Source organism: Lycorma delicatula, chromosome 9 (assembly GCF_047948215.1).
Source record: "Lycorma delicatula isolate Av1 chromosome 9, ASM4794821v1, whole genome shotgun sequence".
Classification (NCBI taxonomy): domain Eukaryota; kingdom Metazoa; phylum Arthropoda; class Insecta; order Hemiptera; family Fulgoridae; genus Lycorma; species Lycorma delicatula.
In genome coordinates, this window is record NC_134463.1 from 43,711,125 (window position 1) to 43,738,109 (window position 26,985).

Consider the following 26,985-nt stretch of genomic DNA (forward strand, 5'->3'; position numbering starts at 1 on the left):
CATACAATATACAATGGTGCACAGATATATTTTTGATTCAATATTCTACAAACAAGGGTGTAAAGCGGATAGAGCTGACACATAATGGTCAATCTAATCTAAAAAAAAAACATACAAGAATACAAAATGGAGATTTGACGAAATTATTGTAGTAACAATAACAAAATGAAAATTACAAAAACAGCACAAAAGACATGATTATGTCTTCTTCCATATAATATTTCAATTGTTACAACCACTCATAAGTACAGAATATTACAGAACCATCTGATTATGATGACAGTGGTCTATGGCATTGGTACAAAATGAGGAAAATCTTTTTATGAAATAAAGTACGAACCTAATGTCATATATCTATTAATGTTATATTATAAAGTTATTTGAGCAAAGGGAAATCTGGTTTATGTAAATGGAAAACAAAGATATATCAAGATTTTTATTGGGATAATTAACTCATTCACTACCATGGTCATAATGGCATACAATGAAAATTATTTCTTTTATGCCATGGCTGTGTGATTCTCTATGTAAAGATGATAACTACCTGCTTGAAAATGGGTCATTGTTAATTAGGAGAAAGTATATTAATATAGTTATTTAAAAACAAAAAAAATTACCACCAAAGTAACAAAAATTTTGTAATAATTAAAAAAAGACATAAATATTATCATAGCAGATGAAATTAGATACAAACTTGAAGTTAAACCAAGTGGTAGCAAATATGTACTCAAATTAATTTTTACTCCTATTTATTGTTCATGAATTCCTTAACCCACATTTAATCTAACATCACCTGTTACAGATTAAATACAAAAACTTACAACTGGATAAACATAGCCGTTATCAAATCTTGATACAAGGAAAATGAAGATACAGGAATGGTGATAATACAGAAGACCCGAGGATAATAGAAGCAGGTATCAGGATAATGGAAATAAATGATAAAATCTAAAATACAAAACACAACATAAACTAAAATTATTTTAACAATATTACAATAATAATACATTGAAATAACAATAATATTTATATAAAATAAAATGTATATCTAATTATTATACTGGTAATTTTTTTAAATTACTTATATTTTTGTCCATGGTGATCAAGATTATTATTTAAGATCCATAAACTTTTTAAAATAACAGACTGAACCAAATTTATTCAATATAGAGCTTTTAAAATGTGAATCATAATTCTTTTAGTCATATGTTTAGCCATCTTAAAAGACCAGTGCAAATATCCTAGAAAATAACTTAGGCATCAGTTGACATTACTGGTAGTTTTTTTTTGTAAGTTATCAAACACTGTAAGAACAATTGGACTTGTCACTGATGGCTGAGCGAGAATGATTGCAAAAATTACAGCATTCTTTTGGAAAACATTACATTTATAAAGTTTGGCTCGGTTTGTCATTTAAAAAGTTAATGATTTTAAAAAATAAAATAAAATTATCAGAAACTTAAAGCAAATTTACTTCATAATAGTTTAGAACCGCTAATGAAACATGTGGAGACAATTCATGATCACACCTACACAATTAAAACTCCACAAAGAAAAAACTGTTCATAGGAAATGCATAAAAAGTGAGCCTGTTTTTTGCTGTGTTTTATTGAACTACAGATTATCCTTCACACAATACAAAAATAATCTTTGCTAGAAATTAATCTTTTGTTTAAATAAAAGAACTTTGTTGTACAACAAATTTAACACTTAAAAGAGTGAGACATTTTTTATTACTATTATTATTTCTTCAGTTTCATAATATTTGTAAAAGTTTTTTGCTCAAAATCCTCATTGATTTTAACAGTAAAACTGTTTTTTTTTTTTTTTTTTTATATTTATTACAAGATGAACTACAAAGAGATACTTAACGTGTAATTTGTAATGAGACAACTTCATCCCATTCTATAGTCTGTTTTATTTTTAAAATGAAAGTTATAATCATGAGATAGACACTAAACAAGATAAATATTTTCTATATTAAAAATATTATCCAAGTGCTAACTAGTGTAATGGTAGGGAGAAAATTCTCTGTACAAGTTACAAAAATCTCTACTTGGAATTTTTCCTTTCATCAATGAATATATAATGTTTTTAAGAAAGCAAAATCACCATGATTTTGGATAAACTGATGATTACTAAGCTACAAAAAACTGCACTACGAAGGAAATTGAAAGCTTCCTGATAATATATGCTACTAATCATTGAAAGTTGCAAGCACATAACAAAATGTGGAATGATGGATTGACAATCCATCCAACTACAACAGATGATCCTCATGGAAATGGAGCAATTTCTTTTTTTGATAGCCAATGTTAACTGATCAGCTAACTTAATGCTAAAAATGAATAGCAGGATTTGCAATCTTTTAACTTATGATTTGTTCATTAATGAAGATTTCATAAAGTTGAAGTCATTATTATTTTTAAGTATTTATGTATTATTATCTTTTACTTTTTTATTTCAAAAATGATTTTTTCTAAATATTTATTTCTGCAAGATAAATTTGTGTTTGTTCTCTAATTATGTGTGCAACAATGACAAGGAATTTTGGTTATTATTTTAAACCTTTAAGTTTCAATTTTAAAAAAGTATAAAAACCTTTATTAAATAAAATTTAATTAACAATGGCATATTTTCAAATGAACTTCGGTATATGATTGGGTTATACATTCTTTAAAACATTCAATATTTTTCTTAAAACTCTAAAGACAATGCTATTTCATTCCAAAGCGATGACTATTCTTCGGAGGTGGTATAAAAAAAAATTGAAACCAGGCTATAGCAAGTGTTTAAGTTCTGTAGGGATTATATTGAGAACAAAAAAACAGAATACACAGATGTATATCTTCTTTTACAGTGTAATTGTATTTACAAGAAATCTTTACTTGAACCATTTATAATAATGATAAAATATAAATTGTGCCCATAAGTTTGAAGTTTCATTAACGTATTACATTAGCAAACATAACATACTTACACAGCCACCAGCAAGAACTTCACTCCAGATTGGAAGATTGCCATTTTTATCCATTAACTTATCCCTAACAAGATCATTTACGGTTAACTTAATAGCTTTCTCAGGTGATACACCCATTAACTGTGGTACAAGACCTCTATACAATCCTGTAACAATCGATAAAAATACTCCACATTACAATCACGATTACAAACATTAGATTAATAAAATAATTAACAAAGTCAAATTAGATGTTTGCTTCAATACATGTCGTACTGCTACATTATAGAAAATAAACTGAATGAAAAATGGAATAAATTTCTCTAGCTTTCTTGTATTACACTACCTGATCAGTTCAAGGCAGCCAAAAGATGATCACGCTTAGAAAAACCGCAAACCAATATAAATTACCCAATCTTAAGGTCTTGATCTATAAAAAACTATAAAAAAATCCATACATCCTTCAGAAATTAACAAAACTGAATCATGTTAACCCAAATAATATTTTTAAAATAAGGTTTGGTTTCTTCATAAACAACACTTTGTAGGAGGGAAAACTTAAGAGAAAGATTATAGAATGTAGTACATGGCTAAATCTAAAACCAAATGAAAAAAGAAAGTTTTCAATAAAAGAGAATTGTAAAAGAAACCCTACTTTTGTAGGCTATACATATATAACAGAAAAAACAGAGAAGGAAAAGCCAAAAAATAAAGCAAAATGAAAACCACATCTATGAAGTAAAGAAAAAAGATCTTAAATCTTTTTTTCTTGTGGGGAAGAAACTCCACAAGAAAAATATTTGTCAAGTAAACACCAAAACCTTTTAAGTGACTGCAGGAAAAACACTATTAAAAACGTGCTAGAATGAAATCAGGCAGAAATAAGAAAATGGTTTACATAAAAAAACTTAAAAAAATTACAGGCTATCTGCCCAATACTGTCGCTGATGAAAGATAAAATTTTGTAACATGTGAAAAATGCTAAGCCTGATTGGGATTCGAAGCCAAGATCAGTAAACTCCTTAATTTGTTTAATTTTTAACACATCAATAAATTTATATGTAACAGCATTCAAATTATATTGACAACATCCTATTTCTCCAAAATAATTTCCTTCAAATGACTACTGCTTTTTTTGTGTAGGTGTTTTGTACATCTTTGCATTGTTTATTAATCACTCTGCAGCACCAATAGACATTTGTTTAACTTTTAGTTAGATTTGATTTTTCAACTCCTGAATTGTGTGGGAATACTTGAGTTTTTTAAATAACTCCAGAAGAGGAAAACACATACTGAAAGCATGTTGGCTAGCCACAAGGTATTTCATAGAATATAACATGGTTAGGAAACAAATTACACAAAATCACCTTGATAATTTATGTCATTTAGCTCTTAGCTCACTCTTAAAATTTTTCATTATTTCATGAATAACAAGTGAGCTTAGGAACTAAAAATGGTTTTTAACATGTAAATGTAATGCGCGTACTTTAATGACAACTTGGAAAATTAAGATAAAATAATTCCAAAATAAAGAGTTCATGCACAACACAATACTTTGATACTGTAGAGCAGTTTCTCAGAAATTACTGTGAGAGAGCATTAATTGAAAATTATTTAACAAAACCTGATAAACAAGTTAATTTATTTAAGCTTAAGTTTTTAAATAGACTATAAATAAAAACATCTAATAAAATTTAGGTTGAATTTTTTATATCTTGAAGATGTATCTTTGGATCTATGTCCAGGCATACAGACATCATTTATTACAAATATTACTTTTAAAAGTACTAAGCGTGGTTGTTTATAATAGTTAAACTTGGTAAATCAGACAACTATAAAAGAAAGTTCAAAATTAAGATTTTTTGAGATTTACTGACTGCTGTTTTGAAGAGACCATGTTACAAACACAGATGTGATGAAATCATGATGCTTTGTTATCATAGTAGTGGGTACAAGAATTCAGATCTATTAATTTCTTTTAATGATTATTTTATCATTATATTCTTCAATAACTGTTATCAAAATCTAATGTGATAAAATACTCATTTTAACATATTAAAAATAAATACAAATTTATTAACCCAAATTTGTGATATATTAGTGTTTATGGAAATATACTTAACATGCATAACAAAATGTTAAAAGATTAAAAATTGGGATTCCCAAAAACTATATATATATATTTTTTTTTTTTTTGAAGTAAAAATGAACATTTATAACTTGTATGAAAGACTTAACACATGAAAATTCTAAATAAAAATATTTTCTTTTTTCTTAAACATATAGCTCCAAAAATTATATTTTTTTGCATCATTTATATAATGCTTATTTCAGCAATCATACATTTACATTCTTTTTAGAGAAATATTCTATTTGACATATTTACTGACCAGATAAGACAATGATCATGATCTGATTATGCAAAGGTAGACAAACTGCCTTCAGGAGAGGATACACTTAAGTTAAGTTATGGTAACTTTACCATAAACTTCAAACTTAGTACACCTCCAATTGTTGCCAATAAATGTACAAAAATGTACTGAAATTTATTTCTGACTGGAAAAAAAGAAATTAAATTTTCTACATATACAATAAAATCCCGATTATCCAAACTCGATTTACCTGAAACATCAGTATATTTAAATAACCTTTACTATATTTAAAAAGAGATGAATTAAATAACTTATTAAAAGCCACAGAAAGAAACAGATTAAAACCAAAATGTAATACAGTAGGCCACCTGTAAACAAAAAGTATTTCTCTAATCAGAAGCCTAAACATTTCTTTACTTCAGGCAGGATGTTATTGTAATAACTAAGTAAGTCATTTCCTTACTACAGAATTACATAATTTCTGTTACAAGGAGTTTGGTCCTATATTGTGGTTGAATATGTACAGTGCCACTATCTATATTTAAAGATAAAACCCGACTTTTGTTTCACATCACCTGTGGTAATTTTTGTTGATAAAATGGGAGTAAAATTTAACCATAATGTCATGTAAACATAAATGCGTAGTTATAACCATTACAAAAAATTAGATGCTGTAAGAAGAGCTCAAAATGATGATATTTCGCATAATGTAGCCAGAGATTTCTGTGTCTGTATCTATACGATTTCAGGCTGGTTTAAATACAAAGACAAACTCAAACAGCATAATGTTAAAATATTGAATAGGAAAACAATGAAACTGTCACAATATGGAGTAATAAGTGAATCTGTCTTTTTGTGGTCCAAGCAAAATAGGGTAAAAGAACTTCTGATTTATGGCATTATGATTGAGGAAAAAGTCAGAATGTTAGCAAACATTTTCAGTGATGAATATGTGAATTTTATGGCCAGTTCAGGATGGTTGGACATGTGGAAAACCAGATATGGAATCTATCCAATTAAATATTTGTGGTGAGCAATTACCGAATGATAAGAACGCAATTAATACTTTGAGAAATTTTCATTTCCTATTAATGTGTAATGGTAAATTAAAAAATCCTCAAACAAAAAATATTTCAAAAAATGCATTTTCAGTGTATTAGACAAATCAAAAACATGGGTGGATACCATGTGATTTATTTGAAAAATGATTTAATGAAAAATTTGCATCCAGCGTTAAAAATATTTGTTGTTAAAATATCTATTGTGTATCCAACAGTGATGATATTTATGTGACTTTTTTCTACCCTATGTTACAAGCCTACTGCAACCAATGGAGCAAAGTATTTTTTTTCAGTTTTTAAAAGACATTACTATTGGTTGTTTTTGTGCTCATTTTGGTTCGTCTAATAAAACAGTCAACATTCAGTGATATAATATTAATTAAACATCGACCCAATATTGCAGCAAAAAACAGGTAGAAAATCAAACTATGAAAAAAATTTCTGATTTTTCTGACAAAAATAAAAGACTACTATAAAAGTTGCATAATTAAATCATTTAGGTAAAACTTTTTCAGACAAATGTTTTTTCTATAAATACCTTTTTTCCCTTATTATTTAGCAAACCTGGCTTATTCTAAATTTTTGGTTATCTGAAATCGGTCCACCCCCCATTATTTTAGATAACGAGGATGATTATACCTGTATATAAAAAAAATTATGGAATAAGTTCTTAAACCCTTGTTTAAGAACTCTACCACCAGGGTACTTGGCCCGTTATAAACCTCACCCATTTGCTTTTTAAAGCACTCAAATACTACAAATAGATATGTAAATATACCTAACCAGATCTATCCACTGGTTTTAAGCGCAAGTCACCCAGACTTTCATCTTGATGAATAGGTCATAGCTACTTACTGAAGTGTGAACTATAGAGGAATGGACAAAAATCTCCCATTTGAACTTCTCAAGTACAAAGCCTTTTTGTGATCTGGAAGCGGGACTGTTAATGGCATCTTTGTGTTTTCACTTATGAATGTGCAATCTTTGGTAAAAGTATAGTCACTTAATTTTTTAAAAAATATCATATATATTTTTTAAAAATATTTTTTAAATATAAACAGAACTGTTTACATGTATCTCAACATAATACTTCAGCTTACAGGAAAGGGCTTTAATATTCTTCTGTCCTCATTTTTAATAAATTATCAAGCCATTCTTCACAAATTTCTTTAAAATAAAATTAAAAAGATTTTCTTTTACGGAAAAAAAATATTATACCTGTCGAAGAATTTTTTAAATAATAACAATCAATCAAAAGATATAAAAAACTTGAATTTACTGCACTCCGATAGACATGTATATAAATATTAGCTCAAATAATTTTCATTAACATCTTCAGAATTGTTATTTATAATGGAGTTATTTAATATTTTTAGTCTCTTCACATATTTAATTGAATATTTTAAATAATTTAATTTTAATTTATTTAAAGTTTACAATTTAAGTAATTAATATGGACTTTAATCACAAATATATATTATTTTACAACTAACTATATTTACTGATCAAGGATTAATCATGATTTCCCTTGATCTATCAAAGCTAATGCTGGGATATTTCCTTTTTTTACCTATGGAGTAGCATATTTACAAATTCCAATGTGATCTATATAATGTATTTTTATATATTGATCTGAATAAAAGATTTATTTATTTATTGATAAGAAGCAAATTCTTTGTAAGCATCTCACTTGTTTTGGATTGATATTCAGAATTCTTTCAGTGTTACACAATAAACTTCTGAAATTACTATGATCCCTGGAAATTTAAATTCTGTCAATAAAATTAGCTTGTAGTTCCAAAACAATAATCGTCATATTTTGGTTAAGTAATGCATTTCAAATTCTTTTGGTTTGTCCCCTCTGAATTTCTGGTACTGCTCTATCACAATGCTATCACTTACAACATTATTACCAACAAGAATCAATCATTGATTATGTTTAGCATCACAACTTGTAAAGCACGATTATTAGCGACTGCCAGCTACAGTAAGTTTATTTACAGCCAATCCAGAAGTCAATTTTGGAGTAGCCTTATCCATAGCATTGATCAGGGTTCAAGGTGGTCATTCGGATAATAACTTATTTGTAAATACATTACAAACAGAAATTAATGATGTAAACATAATTTTACCAAGGTAAAAATTTATATCTCAATATATTTTTTGGTACTAAATAATCAAAATTAAATACAAAAAATAAAATAAAACTAGAACATTACATTTATAAATCTTTTTTAAAATAACTTTATATCTTTTTTTTATTACTAAATTAAACTACTTCAAAAACTTTAACTACATTAAAAAATGGGTATAATAAAATGTCCAACATTACATCACAATTAAAAAAAAGGAACAAAAAAGTAAAAATACCACTACAAAAACAAAAACTAACACATTACATTGGAAGAGTGTAAAAGAAACAAAAAAAAGTTGTGTAACTAATTTTACACAGTATATCTTAGTATGGCTTTCATGAAAGGAATATTATTACACTCTATGGAAATGTATGTCAATAAAAATGTTTTAGTTACTTCCATAAACTGATCAGTGAAAGCTTAATATAAATGATTTATAACAGATAAAAAATAAAATAAAAATAATTTGCCATAATCTTAAAGATAATAATAATCTCTTCATCTTTTTGATACAACTTCCTTTTTAATAATGTAATTTGTGTGATAAAAATGAATAATTATAAGAACATGAACAATTATGTTTTTTGTACAATATTACCTAAAGCAGTAAAAAAGGCGATGAGAATTCATGTGCATATTATAATCCAAGACTTAAAAAATTTTAATTTTCTGTACCTAAAAAATTATCTGTAAATTTTAATTAAAATAAAAACCAAACAGATAATTAAAAACAGGTAAATATATATATTTAGGATCTGATATTTAACTTTAAAAGTAAGTTTATTATAAATATAAAAGCTCACCTGAGCCCCAGGAGCTCCCTTTACGCACGACTGTAATTAAAGTGAAAATGCCTTAATATTAGCCTAATTTGGCAAAGAGAAGGCTTTGATCAAGAATTATTTTTAATTATAAGTCTCATGTACTTATTTTATTTAATACAAAAAAATATATATATACCTACTTAATAGTGCAAATGTTTAGTGCATTTACTTTAATGATAAAAATACCCAATAATATTCATGGAGAACATGAACACGACATCAGACTGCATTTTTAAAAAATTAATAATAAATACATAAAAAGTTAATTATTCCAGATATTAATTAGTTCATATTCAAACCAAATGAATTTGTAGCATAAAAAAAAATTAAAATTAATCTTAATAACACTAAATATTATATCCTGCAAAATCATACTTGTGTTTTTCGGTGAAACCTTTGTCTGAAAAATAAAAATGTTCTGATCGGGTCACCGGTTATTAGTAAGACATGTAATCGAGGCAAAATTTGATACAAAATCAAATCGATGTTACATGTTGAAAGTAGATTCTGTTAAAAATTCTGGACTTCCACTTATTAGTTCCTGTTCATGCTATCCGAAACGTTCTAGAAATTTTTGACAGATGATCTACGGTATTAATAAAACCATGTTATTAATCCATTATTTATGGATCTGTGATGCACAGTGTACAATTTGTAAAAAAACTAATCACACTGGCCATCTTGTTATAACACTTGTAATAGGATTATAGATTGCTAGTGGCTACTGCATACGCACCTTGACATAGCGACCAGTTCATCTTTGACAACTAACTGATATTCAATTTTTTAATAACAATTGTAATTAAAACACATATTCTCCAGATGATGCATGTTATAAGATGATGTTAACAAGTTACAGGTATACTCATGTTTATATATACATGTTATATATACATGAGATACAGCTCCCTGCAAACCCCAACTTAACCAAGAAGGCGTACAAGCTAGGCTGACTTCTGGAATATATGAATAAAATTAAAAAAAAAAAAAAAAAAAAAAAAAAAAATTCAATAAATGCAGTGAATAAAATAATGATTATTTTAAGGTAAATTTGGAGTAAAATGGTACTTATTACGGCACGATATAAGAACAATTTATTTTTTAACTTTTGTTACATTTTATATTAAGCCTGATGATACCACAATCAGAAATTTATTAAAAAAAAAAATAGAATTCAGTTCATGTAAAAAGAAAATAACAGTGCAAAATTAATTAATTTAAAACAAAAATCAATCAAGTACAGATTTTTTTAAATTAATTACATTAATTAGATTGCTTTTATCAAATGAAATTGAGCATGATATTTTACTACATTACAATGGTAATTTGTAATTATTTACCGTATTTTACCTACTATATGGAGACTCAAATAATGCATTGTTTCCCAATTGTTTTTGTTTGCACTACCTACAATAGCCTTTCATACACCTGCAATACATGCAAAGGATCTAATGAAGTACAAGCAGCTCTAGTTGGTTTCTCTTAGAGAAGTGAATTCATTATACAACCAGTCTCCAGAATCAACAGAGTAAAGGTGTCACTTATAGAACTAAATATCAAGTGCATTTCAGCAGACTTGTCGGTTGAAATATAAATACTTCACAATATAACCGACTTGGTAAAAGCAATGGGAAACCAGCCATCATTTCTGTACTTAGCCCAACATGGAATTTATTTTTTTTATAAATGGTTATTTTTATTAGAGTTACATCATAAATTAACATAAACACATCTAAAACATTCTTATAGCAAATACAACTTCAATAATATAACACTGATCTTAAAAACTAAGTTCAATTTAAACATTTACATAAATTACATACTTATATATTTAGTCTAAATTATGTTTGGTTGTTCAGATAATTTTTTCATACATTTATCTGCATTCATTTACTGTTTGCCAATTACAGTTAATGCATCTAAGCATGATGTATAAAAAATGCCATCTAATAATCTGTTTATGTATACTCACTCTGTTTTTTGTGTCTAGTATTTGTTTTAGTAATAGTTTTTTTTTTCTTTGTAATTAATCTAATTAAAGTTAAATTAAGTAAAATTCTATTAAAAATATTTAAGAAAACTACAATATCTAAAATAAAAAATAAAACTGATTAATTAAATGTTTACATCGATTTTAATACATGCCAGAATTGACTTGCTTTTAATAGGGTTAAAAAATATATTAAATTTAACAAAACTGATTATTCATCTTTGTCTTTTCGAAAGAGTAAAATAACTAGTTATTTAATTTTGAACATTAGTGAGTTTATCAGCAATAATAAATCAAGGTTAGGCTTCCTGTGTAGTGAAAAGAGAGATGTATTGTATAAATACAATAAAACTAATAATAATAGATTTTGGATGGGCACAGCTAAAAATTACTGGTTTAAACTAGACTGGCCATTTTTTTTTTTTTTTTTTTTATTTTAAATCTATATCATAAAGAATGACAAGAGTTTTTATTAAGTAATCTGTTATTTCAGAGTAATATTTAAAAAGGTAACTTCATTTTAGATACATATATGTCATGATCCATCTATACATCTTAAATTTACACAGTACAATTTCTGTTCGATTACTAACTGAAGATTCATTTATTAATATTAATAAATCAATTATAAAATACAGTACGCACAATATAAATTAGTTTTTAAAATATGTGTATGTACATATATCATAAATACCATATGTAATGTTAAAAATTAATAACAGAAAAAAGATTTACTGATAAATAATTTACCTGTGAATCCTTCATGCCGTATTACTTTTTTGAAACAATCCCAACTATTTCTATACATTAATTCCCCTATAAATGAACCTGTTCTCTGATTCTGCATTCGTGTTTTAACTAAATCTATTGGATACACAGCTGTTGCTCCCATTGCTACACAAAATACAATGGATTGTAATACAAAAAATAGATTATACACATTATAAATAAATAATATTATTAAATAAAGATTATTATAGGAGGAAAGATCCAGTAGTTTAGAAAGTGTTTCTATAGCTAAAAAATAAGAAAAGAATTAATAAATATAACTGCCAATAATGTAAGATTGTCTAAGTTTCTGACTCCAAAAACAATTTAACATAAACTACGAAGATAAAAAATATATGAACTCATATTTTTAAAAATAAAAATTACAGAAAAGACGTAACAAAACATCACAATGACTTTGCATTTCCAAAGAAATTACTAGCTTTAACAATTTATTACTTTTGAGTGGATTAGGTAATACTTAAAAATTGGAAAATATGTTTATTTATTTAAGGTATGGAGATTTTGACATTAAGAATTAAAAAAAAAAAATTATTGGAAATATTTTTATGCAGTTATATTTTTATATGTAGTGAGTTTTTTTTTAATACTGCATAGCATAAAAAGAAAGAGAAACCACGACTTTTTATAGCTGAAGGCTCTTTCATTTAATCATTAAACCTTACAGCATATAAGTACAAATATTTTTAAGGATGCCATCAAGAAAAAAGCCCAAAAATGCTAACAAATAATCTCATACCTTTATTAAGATTTTTATAGTTTGAACAATCTTACCTCAATTTCAGTATCTTATTAAGGGCATGGAACAAGGTTAAAAAAATCAGATTAGAACTTAAAAAAAACTTTTTAAACTAAGGAGAATAAGAGATTATCTGCTCTTTATAAAATTTAAAATCTCAAAATTGGTTATCAAGTGCTAATTAGAAATCACACAGAATGTATTGGGTTGCTGAAATAATCAGACACATGCAGTCTATAAGACAAACTCTACCAAGAATTGCTTGAGAATATGTTCTCTGAAATTGGTTCATTAAACAAGCTATTTCTACTTCAAATTTTCACTATATGTTATCTCCTTCAATGAAATATCTCTTTTACAAAAGTACTGTTAGAAAACAGTGCAATACTGAATTAAGCATGAACAAAATAAATGTACAGAAATTTAAGCAACAAGTTTTACCTCCAGCTAAAGATCCTAATGTGAACCTGTAAACTGATTCCATAATTTGAATAAAAACACCTCTATCTTCAGGTCCCTGGAAAAATGAGATGTATAGAACTATTTTATTATAAGGTAATAAACAATCTTAATCTTTAATAAAATATTATAAAGTAGAATATAACTACATTACTTGTAAAGAGCTTGTTATCAACCACAAATTACGTATAATAAGTTTTAAAATGATCTCCATTGTGTCAGTGGTATCAACTTGCTGACTTAAAAAGATCGTCCTTTTGATAATTCACTTTTTCATTAATCAAATCATATTTATCTTCAAATTTGAAAACAGAGAGATTCCTTAACTAATTCTGCAACGGTTCCACAAATTTGAGTACCAAATGAGATCTGTTTGAGAACATTAAATAAATGAGACATAGAATATTGTGCACTTATCAAAAGGAAAAGTAACTTTCTACAACAAATAATCTTCTCAGTTTTTTCATAAACTACGGAATATTTAATAAATTTACTAATATAATTAATTAAAGGTATAACATTTTATGGAGAGTAAATTTAATTATAATTTATGTAATTATAGTATTAATTTTTACTAATTTAATTTTGTAGTTTTCCCACAGACATTTCAAAACTAACGTTTATCTACTTTGTAATGCAATAAGTAAATTCACTAATACCTTGTAATTGTGGTTTACCATACCGCATAAATGTTAAACTGATAAATTATATAAAAGAATGGGTTTCTAAGTTGAGTTTTACCATTAAATCTCAGAAAAACCTAGGGTGATAAGATCTAATGAATTTTAAAGAATACGTACACTATAACCTCACTTGTTAAAAAGGATATTATTTTATCTACAAATTTTTGGGTAAAGGTTATTGGTATTTATTCTTGTCTTTCTGTAATTTTTTATAATTTTGTAGATTTTGTCTAGTGTATTTATATTTCATCCATCCTGTAACACATTGCTACCATAGTATAGATGACACTGTTCTATGTCACACTTACTTCTATAAATTTAATTTATACAACCACCAGATGAAAGTTCATACAGTGATATCTTTCAAAGGGGTGTAAGTGAAAGATACTCATGGATGTATATATACATTTGATATTTTCTTTTGGCTACTTTGAAATTAAGAGGCTGAAGCAGTTTGATAATGATTTGAATGTTATATTCCTTACACTATAAAGAAAATGTCATTAATTGGGATATGGCAGACCACAAAATTACGACTGAAGTATTCAGAGTAAACATGTTTTTTGTCACCAAACATATCTACATCATGAAATCTTTCTCAACATCATGTATCATGTCACACTTTCCCAGCAAAATGGTACTCAAAGACCATGCATCTAAGCTGTCACCATAACCTCAATGATTTCCAACACAGTCACCAAATCTTATCAATAAAACTCTACCCAAATTACTCATACACTATATGTTACCCTTATGTGCACTTATATATATATATATATATATATATATATATATATATATATAAACCAACTCTTTGATATTCATTTATATTCCAGATTTAGTTAAGCCGTTGATAGACTGAAGGAATAAGAAGTAGCAAAAACAGAGTTATGTTAACTGACAATTATTATGGTACTTGTGACACATTATCAGAGTTAAATTATAATGCGATCCTGTTAATAAAACCAAGGAATGTTTTATATTAGACATATATACAATTAACACTACATACAAAATTGTACTAGTTAAAACAATTTCTTAAGGAGAAGTATAATACAATAAAGTATACACCACTTCATGGGTTACTACACTACCCGATTCAGCTGAAAATTTACGGCCTATGTAAAGCAAAGGCTGATATACTGTGCTGCTGACCTTCAGCCCATTCTTATTAGTAGCAAGAAAGAAAGTTATTTATACAATTCATAGAGGTGTAAACCAACAGTTGCAACCTAACATAACACATTTCTATTCAGAGTACAAAATACTTTGGTCATTATTTAAAAAAAAAAAAACACTGTGCCCATTATTATAAAGCAGTTGTGGCTATATAGGAATATTAGATTTTTTTTTTGCATAACAGACTAAAATACATAATTGGTATAGGAATTGTGAAGGATCCAATTACGTCTTTCATTAAAGAGAAATCATTATTACGAAGAGCTATTTAAAAATGTAATACTGTGTGTTATGAAAAGCAATATTCTAACAGTGATTATCTATTTTTTAAAAGAATATCTTATCATTATTGTTAAACAGAAATAAAATAACTTACAGAAACAGCATGGTATTCAGCTACTCTGCTAGTAATATGCTTAAAATACTGTTCAGGTGCGATTGATTGAAGGTCACTATACACTATTCGTCTGAAAGTAAAAAATCATAGTTATTTATTTTTCAAAGAATAAAAACAATTATTGAATTAGAAATAATTTAAAATCAAAGAAATCTGAAGATTACACTGTTAAGAATTATTAAATAGAAAATAACAACTTAAACAAAATACCTTCCCTTAACGTATTACTGAAAAATAAAATTCATGTTTATGATAAACAGTGGTTTTTAATAAATAACACTAGTATAAATGTAATTTTTTTCTTTCAGGCAACACTAATTTGAAGCAATAATTTTAACTTTTTATTTCGTACTTATGTTTTAATTTCATTAAATTTATTACAGCCTAAATCTTCAGTTATTTGCTTCTCATGAATTATTTGCTTATCATGAAGTTAACTGTTTATCATGAATTCAATTAATTGGAACAATCATTTACTGGCAAGTTATACATGACGTCTTAGGGATTAGTTTGTGCAATTTCACCATGATAACATGCTACATACATAAACATTTTATTACACACTATTACATTTTTATAGATGTACAGATAACACCATTTGCTAAGGAAAATGGTCACAACCATATTTCTGTATTATGGACTTATTACCTTTGATTTATACTTAATTAGCTAATTGTTTTCTCATTCCATTAGTTCAAATATAAAAGTAATGATTATGCCATAATCAAAAGAGCAAAAATAAAAAGCAAGTGAGCAATGAAGAATTGGTATGTTAAGTTTTTTAAGTAAATTACTAATTAGATATAAATAGTTATCTTATTCAAGCGAGTCATAGTCGACAGTATTCTTTGAAACATCATTAACTGCCACTAATTATCATCTCCCTTTTTTAGCAGATGTGTACAGTTTTACAAAGAAACTGAGATACAATGATTTGCTGAAGTAGCTAACATTTTGTCTATTTGCACGTTAACAATTCATAATTACAAATTATGTTTTAATTATAAAAAGCATTAATCAAACTTGTTTATATTTTGTTGAGTTCTGTATAAAAATAATTATTAAATTTTTATACCTGCATTAAAAAAAATTGGTAAAAAATGAACCGTAAACTAATCGGATGTAAAAGTAAAAAACAATTTATACGAATTTCCTTAAAACCTACTGGTAGCATGTCTTCCTCTGTCATTCTATAAAAATTCTGTGGAATACTATTATATTTTTCAACCACATTAAGGAAAAATATCTGCTTAGGTAATTATTAGTTAATTTTTTCAAATAATTAATGAGTTTTCAGTCTAATCTTCAAATTAACTTAAAGTTAAAAATACACAAGAAAGAAAATTGTTCCTGCAATTTTATCAGTTTCGCTAAAAAAATATTTATCATTTAGTTATTGTTAAACAAAAAGAAATTACATTTTTTTAACATAATTAAAAAAAATAACTTTCTTTTAAATAATTTAAGTGAAATATCTAAAAAATTAATAAAAAAAAAACATACAGTTTAGATTCACATAACTTTACTAACTCACATACTATTTACAAATAGCAAATATTAAATATTAGCTTGATAAAATTAGTAGATACAAAACAGGTGAATGAAAACCTGATAAAAAGAAAAAAAAGAAACTTTTGATCCATATGCAATCACTGAGGAGTAAAGTATAATTTACCTAATTTCATTTTTCAGAGGGCGGTTAGCACACTACTTTAATGAGGGTGAAACTAAGAGTAAAAACCCAATACAACCAAATTCTAAATAAAATTGATGGGTACATATCTGGTGTATTTAAATATGTTTAATCCAAAGAAATTCATATAACAACCTATCACAGAATTATTGCGTGCAATTTTTTTAAAAGTAGAGGATTTGCATCCCGAAGTAAGAGCAAAAACAAAAATTTCAAAGTGAACCAAATGTTACCAATAACACCCAGATGCATAATATGGTCAATTCTATAAGAACCTTACTACCATATAAGTTATAATTTTAAAGAAAAACACTTTTTTGTTTAAACAGTTTTAATTTAAGTTATTCGATTCATTATATTTAAAATGAGTTAAAACAGATTAATAGTAGTAAATACTATTTATGTTGAAGTACAAGGATTGCATTTTCAGATTACTAATAGTTTTTCACTGAACCTAACATTGTCTCAAAACCAAATAAACTCAAATGGGCTGACAAAAAAAAATATAAACAGTACTTTTACTGAAATATAATAGAAGAATTTTGTATGTATGTAGTAATAGTCACAAAAGAATTAAAATTTATCATTATGGGCAAAAATGATTATTTAATGTGCAGGGGTACAAAATTAAATAAAAGTAATTGCATTCAGATTTTTTACTTTCAAAAAGAAAACAATTATATCATCTTTCCCTATCAGAAAGTATAAATAATAAATGCTATATCAAGAATGTATTATAAATCTTTTAAAATTGCTGTTGTTAAAAACATTAATAAATAATGAGTATAATTCTTAAAAAAACATGTAGATTTTTTTTTTTGCTTTTACAACCTCATAGGATCACTTTAGTTCAATTTCTGGGCCAGACCATTTTGTAATCGGTTCTTCTTATTTCCAAATCGTGTGAGTTGTTTTATTCTTGCTTCTTTTCTTTTTGTCCACATCTTTTTGAGGCGATCTGATCTTTGGCGCCTGTCCTCATCTGAATACACCCTGTTGAATTTCTTTTTGATTTTAGATCGTATTTTCCAGATTTTGTGATTAGATTTTCTATGGAGATTCTCAATGCTTCCATATCTTTTCGGACTTCCTTTATCCATTTCAGTTTTGTTGTTCTTTCCCAGTATAAGTTAATTATTTGGTTTGCAAGTCTGGTGTTCTCTGCTCTAAGTAGGTGCCCCAAGAATGAAATTCTTTTTTCCTGAAGAAATTTGTTAGTGGGGTTATTATTTTATATACTTTCATTTGGTATTATCCTCCACTGTCCTTCTACTATGTTTTTCTTGTTTATGCATTTTCTGACTATGTTCCTTTCTATTTTTTTGGCCTTTCTACTTCTTCAATTTTGTATGATCCGAAGAGAGTCTCGCTGGCATATTGTATTTCTGGAAGAATTACTGTTTGGTAATGTCTGATTATATATTTATATTAATAAAAAATATACCTGACTAATTTTCACTGAAAAAAAGACAAAATAAGTGAGTTAAGATATAATAAAATATAGTTTATAAAAATTAATTAAAATATAAAAATTAAAAACAAAGTCAATATAAAAATCTATGTTATGTATATTTATCTCAATAAAATAAGTCATATACATTTGGTGTAAACAATTAGTTGATAATTTACTATGTATGAAATGACAAGAAATGCGATGAATTGAATTTTGATAAAAGATACTGTAGTTTGGGAAACTAAAGAAAATATTAGAGTTGAATCATCATGGTTTTGTGAAATGATCATATTACATATTAAATTAAAGCCTGCTCTTTTTTTAAATCTAATTTTATTAAGAACTCATTTAAATAACAATAAATATGCAGTTTATATTTTATAAAAATGATAATTTCAACCTTTTCAGTAGGCGTGGTGTCCAAGATATAACAATTTTATAAAACAATAAAAAAATGGGATTAATGAATGGTAAAAGACCTGATCAATCTTTATATCGTAACATCTATTATTTTGTCAACAATAGATCTTTTAAAAAAAATGGTGTCTTTATTCTGAAGTATCAAATCAAACAAATTTTTCTCAGTAATACAATGATTAAAAATATTAGCTGATTACATATATATATATATATATATATATATATATATATATAGTTGTAGATAATTATTTTGAAGGATTGGAAAATTCTACATTAATAATTTAACAGATTTTTTGCTACATGGATTGAAACTATTAAACTTTAAATAAATACAGATAAAACTATTACACTATGTTTCTCAAATACATGTAATATTGTTAATCACATAGACAAAATTCCTGTTACTAAAATAATAGAATTTCTGTTGCCCCCAAACAGATAGGAAATTCTATTATTTTAGTAATGTGAATTCTATATATGAATTCAAGTACATGTTACAATGTTACATGTACTTGAGAAACACAGTGTAATGGTTTTACATAATTTCAGTTGCAAAATTTCTGTTATTAGATGACAAATTCTCAACAACAATCAAACTGATTGTGTTTGCAATAAAATCAAACGCAACTGTTTTACTTTGAAACAACTTAATAATACACCCTAATCTTATCATCATAATTTTATTATTAATTATCTACTATGCTTACTTATATTCTCATCTGAAGTATAATATCATTTGGAGCTCCTTCAAAATGTCAGAAATACCTTTACAAGATACAAAAACTAACTGCCAGGTGGCAGTTAGTTTCAATATGAATCATGTATACCAATAGTTAGTAATTAAAAATTTTTAACCGAGTTACATATTCTTAAAAATGTGCAACCTTTGTTAATAAAATAACAACATCCATCTGTATCATACTAGATAACAGAACCATACTTTGGTAAACAAGAAAGAGTTATGCTTCCACTGCCCATCTCAATAAATTAAATTAATGACCTATCTAGGAGATCTTCACACCAATTTATTTCAAACAAAATGTTTAGGTAACCTAAAATCAATCAAAAAGATGTTTTTGATCTTCACAAAGATACCTTTAAATCTTTACCTTCTAAATTATAATTTTATTTGTAGTTATTTTACTTAATTAGTACTAGTGGACCTGACAATGCTTCACAATTGCTAAATTTGAGTTATGAATTAAATAAATTTTGTATTATATTTGACATTAAAAATAAAACGTACAATATCAATTCAATATTAACTGTATCTCAATTAAATAAATCAAAACCATTGCAATGCTCCAGGATATAAAATGTTTTTGGTGATTCCTATATATAACAAACATCTCATGCCAGGCTAACAAATACATGGAATTATTAACATGTAAATACCTCGAGGACAAATAATAAATTGTAAAATTTTCAGTGAAATTGATTAAGTATTTTTTGAGTATTTAAGGCATACCCAAAATAAAGATTACCTTTTATTTATTTAAGATTACCTTTTATTTATATTCACATACATATATATTTTAATATTACACCATGTAATTACATTTTAAATTGTTAATATGGACTTGACCAATTCTTCAAGATTTTATCATGGTTTCTCTTGAACTATTAAGTAAGTAGCAAAGGATTTCCTTTTTCTACCTAATTTTTTTTTTGCAGTAGCATACATCTACTCACCCTTGATGTGTTCTACTTAATGGATAGTTATGTAATATCATATTAAAGTATTAATGATCAGTAAAAACAATAATGACAAAAGAAGTGTATTAATTGCTTATCATGTTGTTAATAGCAAAGTGAATTCCATTGTTCTATTATTAGCTACAACTAAATAATATAATTATGTACAAGGTGTAGTTTTCCTAATAGTAAAAATAATAATAATTGCTATTGCAAATCTACTAACAACTTTAGGAGAATTTTACATCCATGTTTATAATCGCAATATATACTTAATTCCCACATACAAGAAACCTCAGCTTCTATACTATTATATAAAGAGGAAGAGTTTTTGTTTGTCAGGATAAACAAAAAAAACTACTCTATGAACTGCAACCAAATTTTTACCCATGTTTCTTGGCATAACTGAGAAGGTATTTGAAGGTATTTTTAGATAATTTCATCATGAAAAATCTTGAAAAAAAAATATGTTGCAGTAGTGAAGATTTGCCAGTTGAATCACAAACTTTAACGAACTGTGAGTTTCTTATCACTGTGTGAGCTGGGTTTGAACTGAATGATTTGAATCAATCAAATGAATAATATTACAAAAATAATCTAATTAAATAAAATAATAATAATTTTAAAAAATTTCTATTTAACAATAATGGGCTTCCTGTGGTGACTGCGTGAGGTATGCAAGCACCTCATGGGAGGCTTGACCAATCATCACCAACTGGTAACAAATGGGATGCCCCTGGGGCATTGTTTTGGGAGGTGCAACGGGGTGTTCAAATTGGGTATAAGTAGGTAGAAGGATAACTTTTGCATGCATCACGTACAACTGATCTAGATCATGGTTATTTGAAAATGTATGTATGTATGTATATATGGAGGCTTTTCAAAAAGTAATGATAAAAATACTCTAGAGAATAAAATATTTATTCAGTCTTCCAAATCTACATGTTCTTTTTCAAAGTAACTCCCCTCAGTTTTAATAGATTTTTCCCATTGTTCCTGCCACTTTTTAAACACAAATGCCATACCATCTTTCTCGAGCTCCTTGCAGTGTACCTCCACAGCTTTGATGACCTCATGATTAGTCTTGAATTTCCACCCCCTGAGAAGAAACTTGACTTCGAAGAACAGCCAGAAGTCACAAGGAGCCAAATCTGGACTGTACAGTGAGTGGGATACAGTTGCGATGCCACAAGCATTCAAGAAATTAACTACAGTGTGAGCAACATGGGGCCATGCATTGTCATGATGCAGTAAAATTTTGTTAATGTTCTTGTATGGCTGTTTTTTAAAATGATGCAAAATCGTGATCAATACCGATTTGTATTAATCTGCCGTAACTGCCTGGCCTTGAGGGACAGCATGTTGATATAAAAAAACCCTCGGAATCAAAGAAGATTATCATCATAGCCTTACCAGTGCTGCAACTCATCTTTGCTTTTTTCAGAGATGGTGGCTGCGCCCTTTTCCATTGAGAACTTTGTTATTTCAGTGCCGCATCGAAGTGTTACATCTAAGATTCATCTATGGTTATGATTTGATTCATTTCTTTGTTTGCTTCCCCACCAAATCGCGATAAGAAGTCTTGACACACGAAGAGAGGATGTTGCATTTGCTCCAGTGTGAGTAGGTGCAGCACCCATCTGCAAGACACGTATCACATGGCCAAATCATTGTGCAAAATCGAAAATGCAGTATCAACTGAAATGTCCAGAAATGTGGTGAGCTCCCTAACAGTAATTCATCGTTCTTTGCAGACAACAGTGGCAGCTGTATTCTTCACAACCTTGGTGTGAGATGTTAAAGGACATCCCTCGCGTGGCTCGTAGGTGATGTTCTCTCTACCCTCCTCAAAAGCTTTATACCACTTGTAGAAGTTCACCTGGTTCATAACATCTTCTACATACATCATAGTTAATAATTCTTATGTGTCTTTTCAGTTCTTCCAGAGTTTCACTAAAAATTTCACTTTAAAATGTTGCTCTAACTTTACATTCATGCTGGACATGGTAGACAAATATCTAACACATGTTACACGAATCGTCACATACATCCCCCACTCACTGCACTGACTTGATTTGAAACTGATCATTATAGATGGTAAAAGAATGGGTTACACAATGGTATGCAGTATTACTACCCTTTGCAACACATTTTCCCTCAGGGTCACTATTATCATTACTTTTTGAACAGCACAATTTGTCTGTTTGTTATCGCATCACGCGAGAACCATATGACTGATTACTCTCAAATATGCAGGATACATTCGTGTTAACCCAGGGAATTTTTAAGCAATTGACCAAGGCCCTAGCACCCTTTAAGGTTAAGATATTAAAAATATTCATTATTTCTTTGTCCCCAACGACGGTGAAGTTGTGAATTAAAGATATTCATTAAGAAAAAATAGATTAATCCTTTTACTTCATTATTATGTTCTGCCACCATAGCAAAGAAATAGTTTATGAATTTTTCATTGTCAAAGGTGTGTGTACTTTAGTTATCATAGTTACTATTATTCTATCTTTTGTTGTATAGCTTTTTTTTAGGTTTCTATAAAGCCTAGATAATATAATTATTATTTATCAGTATTATTTGCATAATCACAAGGATAACGTACAGTGTAGGGCCTCTATGGGTAGATAAGAATGATGACTGTAGCAAGCTCTGTAGGTGTCCAAGGTGCCAGCCTCCTGGCAAATTGGGAATGGCGAGCGAAGTGAGCTCTGTGACTATGGGATAGAAGAGCCCCTGAATTGGCTAAGGTCAGTTGGGATAACCTGAGCTCTGAGGGTTCAGGTTCTGACTAGGCAGCTGGCTAGTGTAATATATAAAATAAATTTGTTAATTAATATTTTATTTACTTTATTTTTACCAACCAATACATTTTTTGCAACTTATAAATAAATAACAGATCGTAAAGGAATACATAAAATTGGTAACTTACAGTCTGATTTAAAATCTCTAAAATTTCTTTTATGTTTTCCCAATTTAAAAACCAGCACATTTCTGTTTTAAAACATATATTTGAAATGAAAAAAAAAATCATTTTGATATGATAAGTGGGGAGAGATTAATTTCTAAGAAATGTCTAACACTGCTTGTACAGTGGATGAAAACATAAAAAATATGATGATTTAAAATTCCATAATTTAATATTAATTTTAATTTCTTTTTTTCTTGAAACTGTCTTATCACAGTAATGCACATTGGAAATTAATATACACAAAAGGGCTAATGACCTTAGAAATCGATACTCACAAAAAAATATATATATATTAATTTATTTAAAATAAATTTTTTGTAGTCCATATCGTGTGTGTGCGCATGAGTGTGTGTCTTGAAAAGATAAATTTTAGAAAAATTATTACACATACACACATGAGGTGAAAAAATTGTGTTTTAATAAAAATGACTTACTATTCTTGCTATTTATATTAGTTCTTAATAAAATAATTTGAAAAAAGTTTTTTAAAATAATTTGGAGTATGAAACTAAATCACATTAGATGATAAATGACATGATTTTTTGGTTAAATTATAAAATTCTAAAAACAAAAATTCAGTTGTTTCTTTTGTTTACCAATCTATTACTACAAAAATAATAATAATAATAATAATAATAGCATAAAAAAGCAGTAATGCAATAAAAAACGCTAAACTTTTCTTGAAAGAAAGCTAGTTATAAAGAATTGAGATAAAAATTTCTATATACAAACTTAAAAAAATTTCATATAGTAAAGTTAATTTTTGTAAAATTAAAATCATTTTTAATGGAGATTAGAGTACTTTTGCAATAGTACCTTTCACAAATATATACAAACAGTAATTAATAAATATATTATTTTAAAGAAACAAAAAATATATTTTAATAAGAAATTCAAAAAAGTCACCCTGTCCATAGCAGATGATGATCATTTCTGGACACATGTCAGATAGTATAAAAATAAATCCAAAAGCAGCAAAAAAAGAACAGAAAAATTATTTGTAATTATATTATAGGACGCTACATGCTGCAATGTACTCTTAAGAAATTAAACTACATTATATACTTGGATCTTCTCATAGACCGATAAGTTTATCAATTAATTTACTCTAGTCTACATTCTTATTAATTAATTAATTACAGACTGAAATTATGATTTACACAGGAAGTTAAAACATTATGCTAAACAAATATTGCTCTTCCCTCTAACAGGTTTTTTTTTTTGAGTAATAAATAATTATCACAAATTAAATAATTAAAGAGCTGAAAAATATTTAAATTATTGAAATTTATATATATTTATAAATTAAATTTTTTTATCTAAATTAGGCAATGTAAGTGAACATTACTCCTTCCAACCATTAAAAATAAAATTTTAATACGACAACTAAGATTTAGAAATGAATTTCTCAAAGTTTAAGACATAAAAATAGATTTTTTGGCACTCATCCCACAAATCAAATTATAAGATTTTTGTTTTGGCCAACCAAATAATGACCTAACCACTTAATATTTACTACTGTAAAAATAATATTCTTAAAATCCTATATGAATATGTAAAGAAAAAATAAAAGTTAACCCCAAAACAGCAAAGCAACAAAGCAAAAACAATCAGTGCTAAAATATGCACTTACTGAAACAATCTGCTTTTAATATAAATAAGCAACAAATTTTAAAATATGCATTTATGAAACAAAATCGATCAGAATTTAGATTATTTAAAAAAAAACACATGAAATATAAAATGTTCCTTTATATCAATGTTAATGAAATGACACAGAAAAATGTATGACATACCCCATATGAAATAATACCAGCAGATTAAAATACGCACAGCGCTGTAAAAGAAATATACACCCAAAAATTAAAATAATCAAGAGATTGCATTGATCTCTTCTGAGATAAATATAAGATCGGCTGGAGGTGATATGAAATTGTAACTAATACCAGATATAACAGAAAATTAAAAAAATTATAATCTTTTCAAAAGAAAGAAAGAAAAGGGAGGTTATACTGATGGTATGTTTTATATCATTATTTTGTAGAATAACTGCTACCAATCTAATATGATTAAGTATATCTGCACGAAAGGTGTTCATTAGTTTGCTAAGTCAATGCAAAGTTAAGAGATGGCACTCATAATATGTTGCTTAAATCTTTATTTTTCACATCTCTACTAGGAACAAAAACAAAGTTTTAGTTGGATACATTCATAATTATGCTGTTTGGCAATCATTTGATTGTAACTAATGAAAAATGAACAGAAGAGAATTTTATGCATAGAGTGGGAAAAATTGCCCAACCTGCTCCTGCTACATGCAAAAGATTAAACTACCAAATAACTTTTACACCAGTCTTTTTAAAGTTAAGAGACCGATATAGTTAAGAGAAAATGGTACAAAGAAGGTGAATGAAGGTAGCATAAGGATATTCCAAACTTAAGTGAATGGGTCAGACAAGACGGTTCAAGCAAAAGAAAAAGAGACCATCAAAGGCATATTGTTCATAAAGCAAAACTCTTGGAAGGATTTAAGTGGCCTTGAATGTAACTATGTAAGCAAATTCAAAGTAACATAATCATAGTAAAAATATTATCTTATTATCCAAATATAATAAAAATGAGATAACCCAAATTCTATGGGGAAAGCAAGAAAAGACAGAACCAAAGTTAAACAGAATAGAATCCATTACTGAAATTTTCGTTAACTTTATAAACCTTTTACAAAACCATTTGTAAGTTTCTGAACCAATTTTAAGATAAAATTATTTATTCTAACATCAAGATGTAGATCTTAACATCAGATGTGGTTTAATAACATTAAATTACATCGTTCAATGTAAACATCATTCTTATTCCTTAAATTATTAAAGGCACTTAACATCACAGTTCATGAACCAATTATTTGGTAAAAACAACAGTAACACTTACAATTAGTATTCAAGATCATGGGAAGTAATAATGAAAAATAAAATAATAAATTTCAAATAATCATAGTAACATTTCACGGATAAATTAACAGCAATAAATATTGCTTTTTAGTATCAATAAAAAATTATATGTAAAAAGTTCAATTACTCTTTAATAATTCTTTTATTATTCCTTTATCATGATATATCAGTAAAAGAAAAATAAATTGAAAAGGAATGTACTATGAAAT

The 26,985-nt window shown here is 27.1% G+C and overlaps 1 protein-coding gene across 2 annotated transcripts in view; it reads right to left on the minus strand.

Annotated features, from left to right (window-relative positions):
• aralar1 (calcium-binding mitochondrial carrier protein aralar1) overlaps positions 1-26,985 on the minus strand; it is a 162,121-nt gene that overhangs the window by 18,151 nt on the left and 116,985 nt on the right. For both annotated transcript variants that reach the window (XM_075376035.1, XM_075376037.1), the window contains 4 exons: positions 15,567-15,657; positions 13,311-13,386; positions 12,092-12,235; positions 2,981-3,126 (listed from right to left, as the gene is read on the minus strand). In XM_075376035.1, coding sequence (XP_075232150.1) covers positions 2,981-3,126; positions 12,092-12,235; positions 13,311-13,386; positions 15,567-15,657 — 457 coding nt within the window. The remainder of the gene's footprint in view (positions 1-2,980; positions 3,127-12,091; positions 12,236-13,310; positions 13,387-15,566; positions 15,658-26,985) is intronic.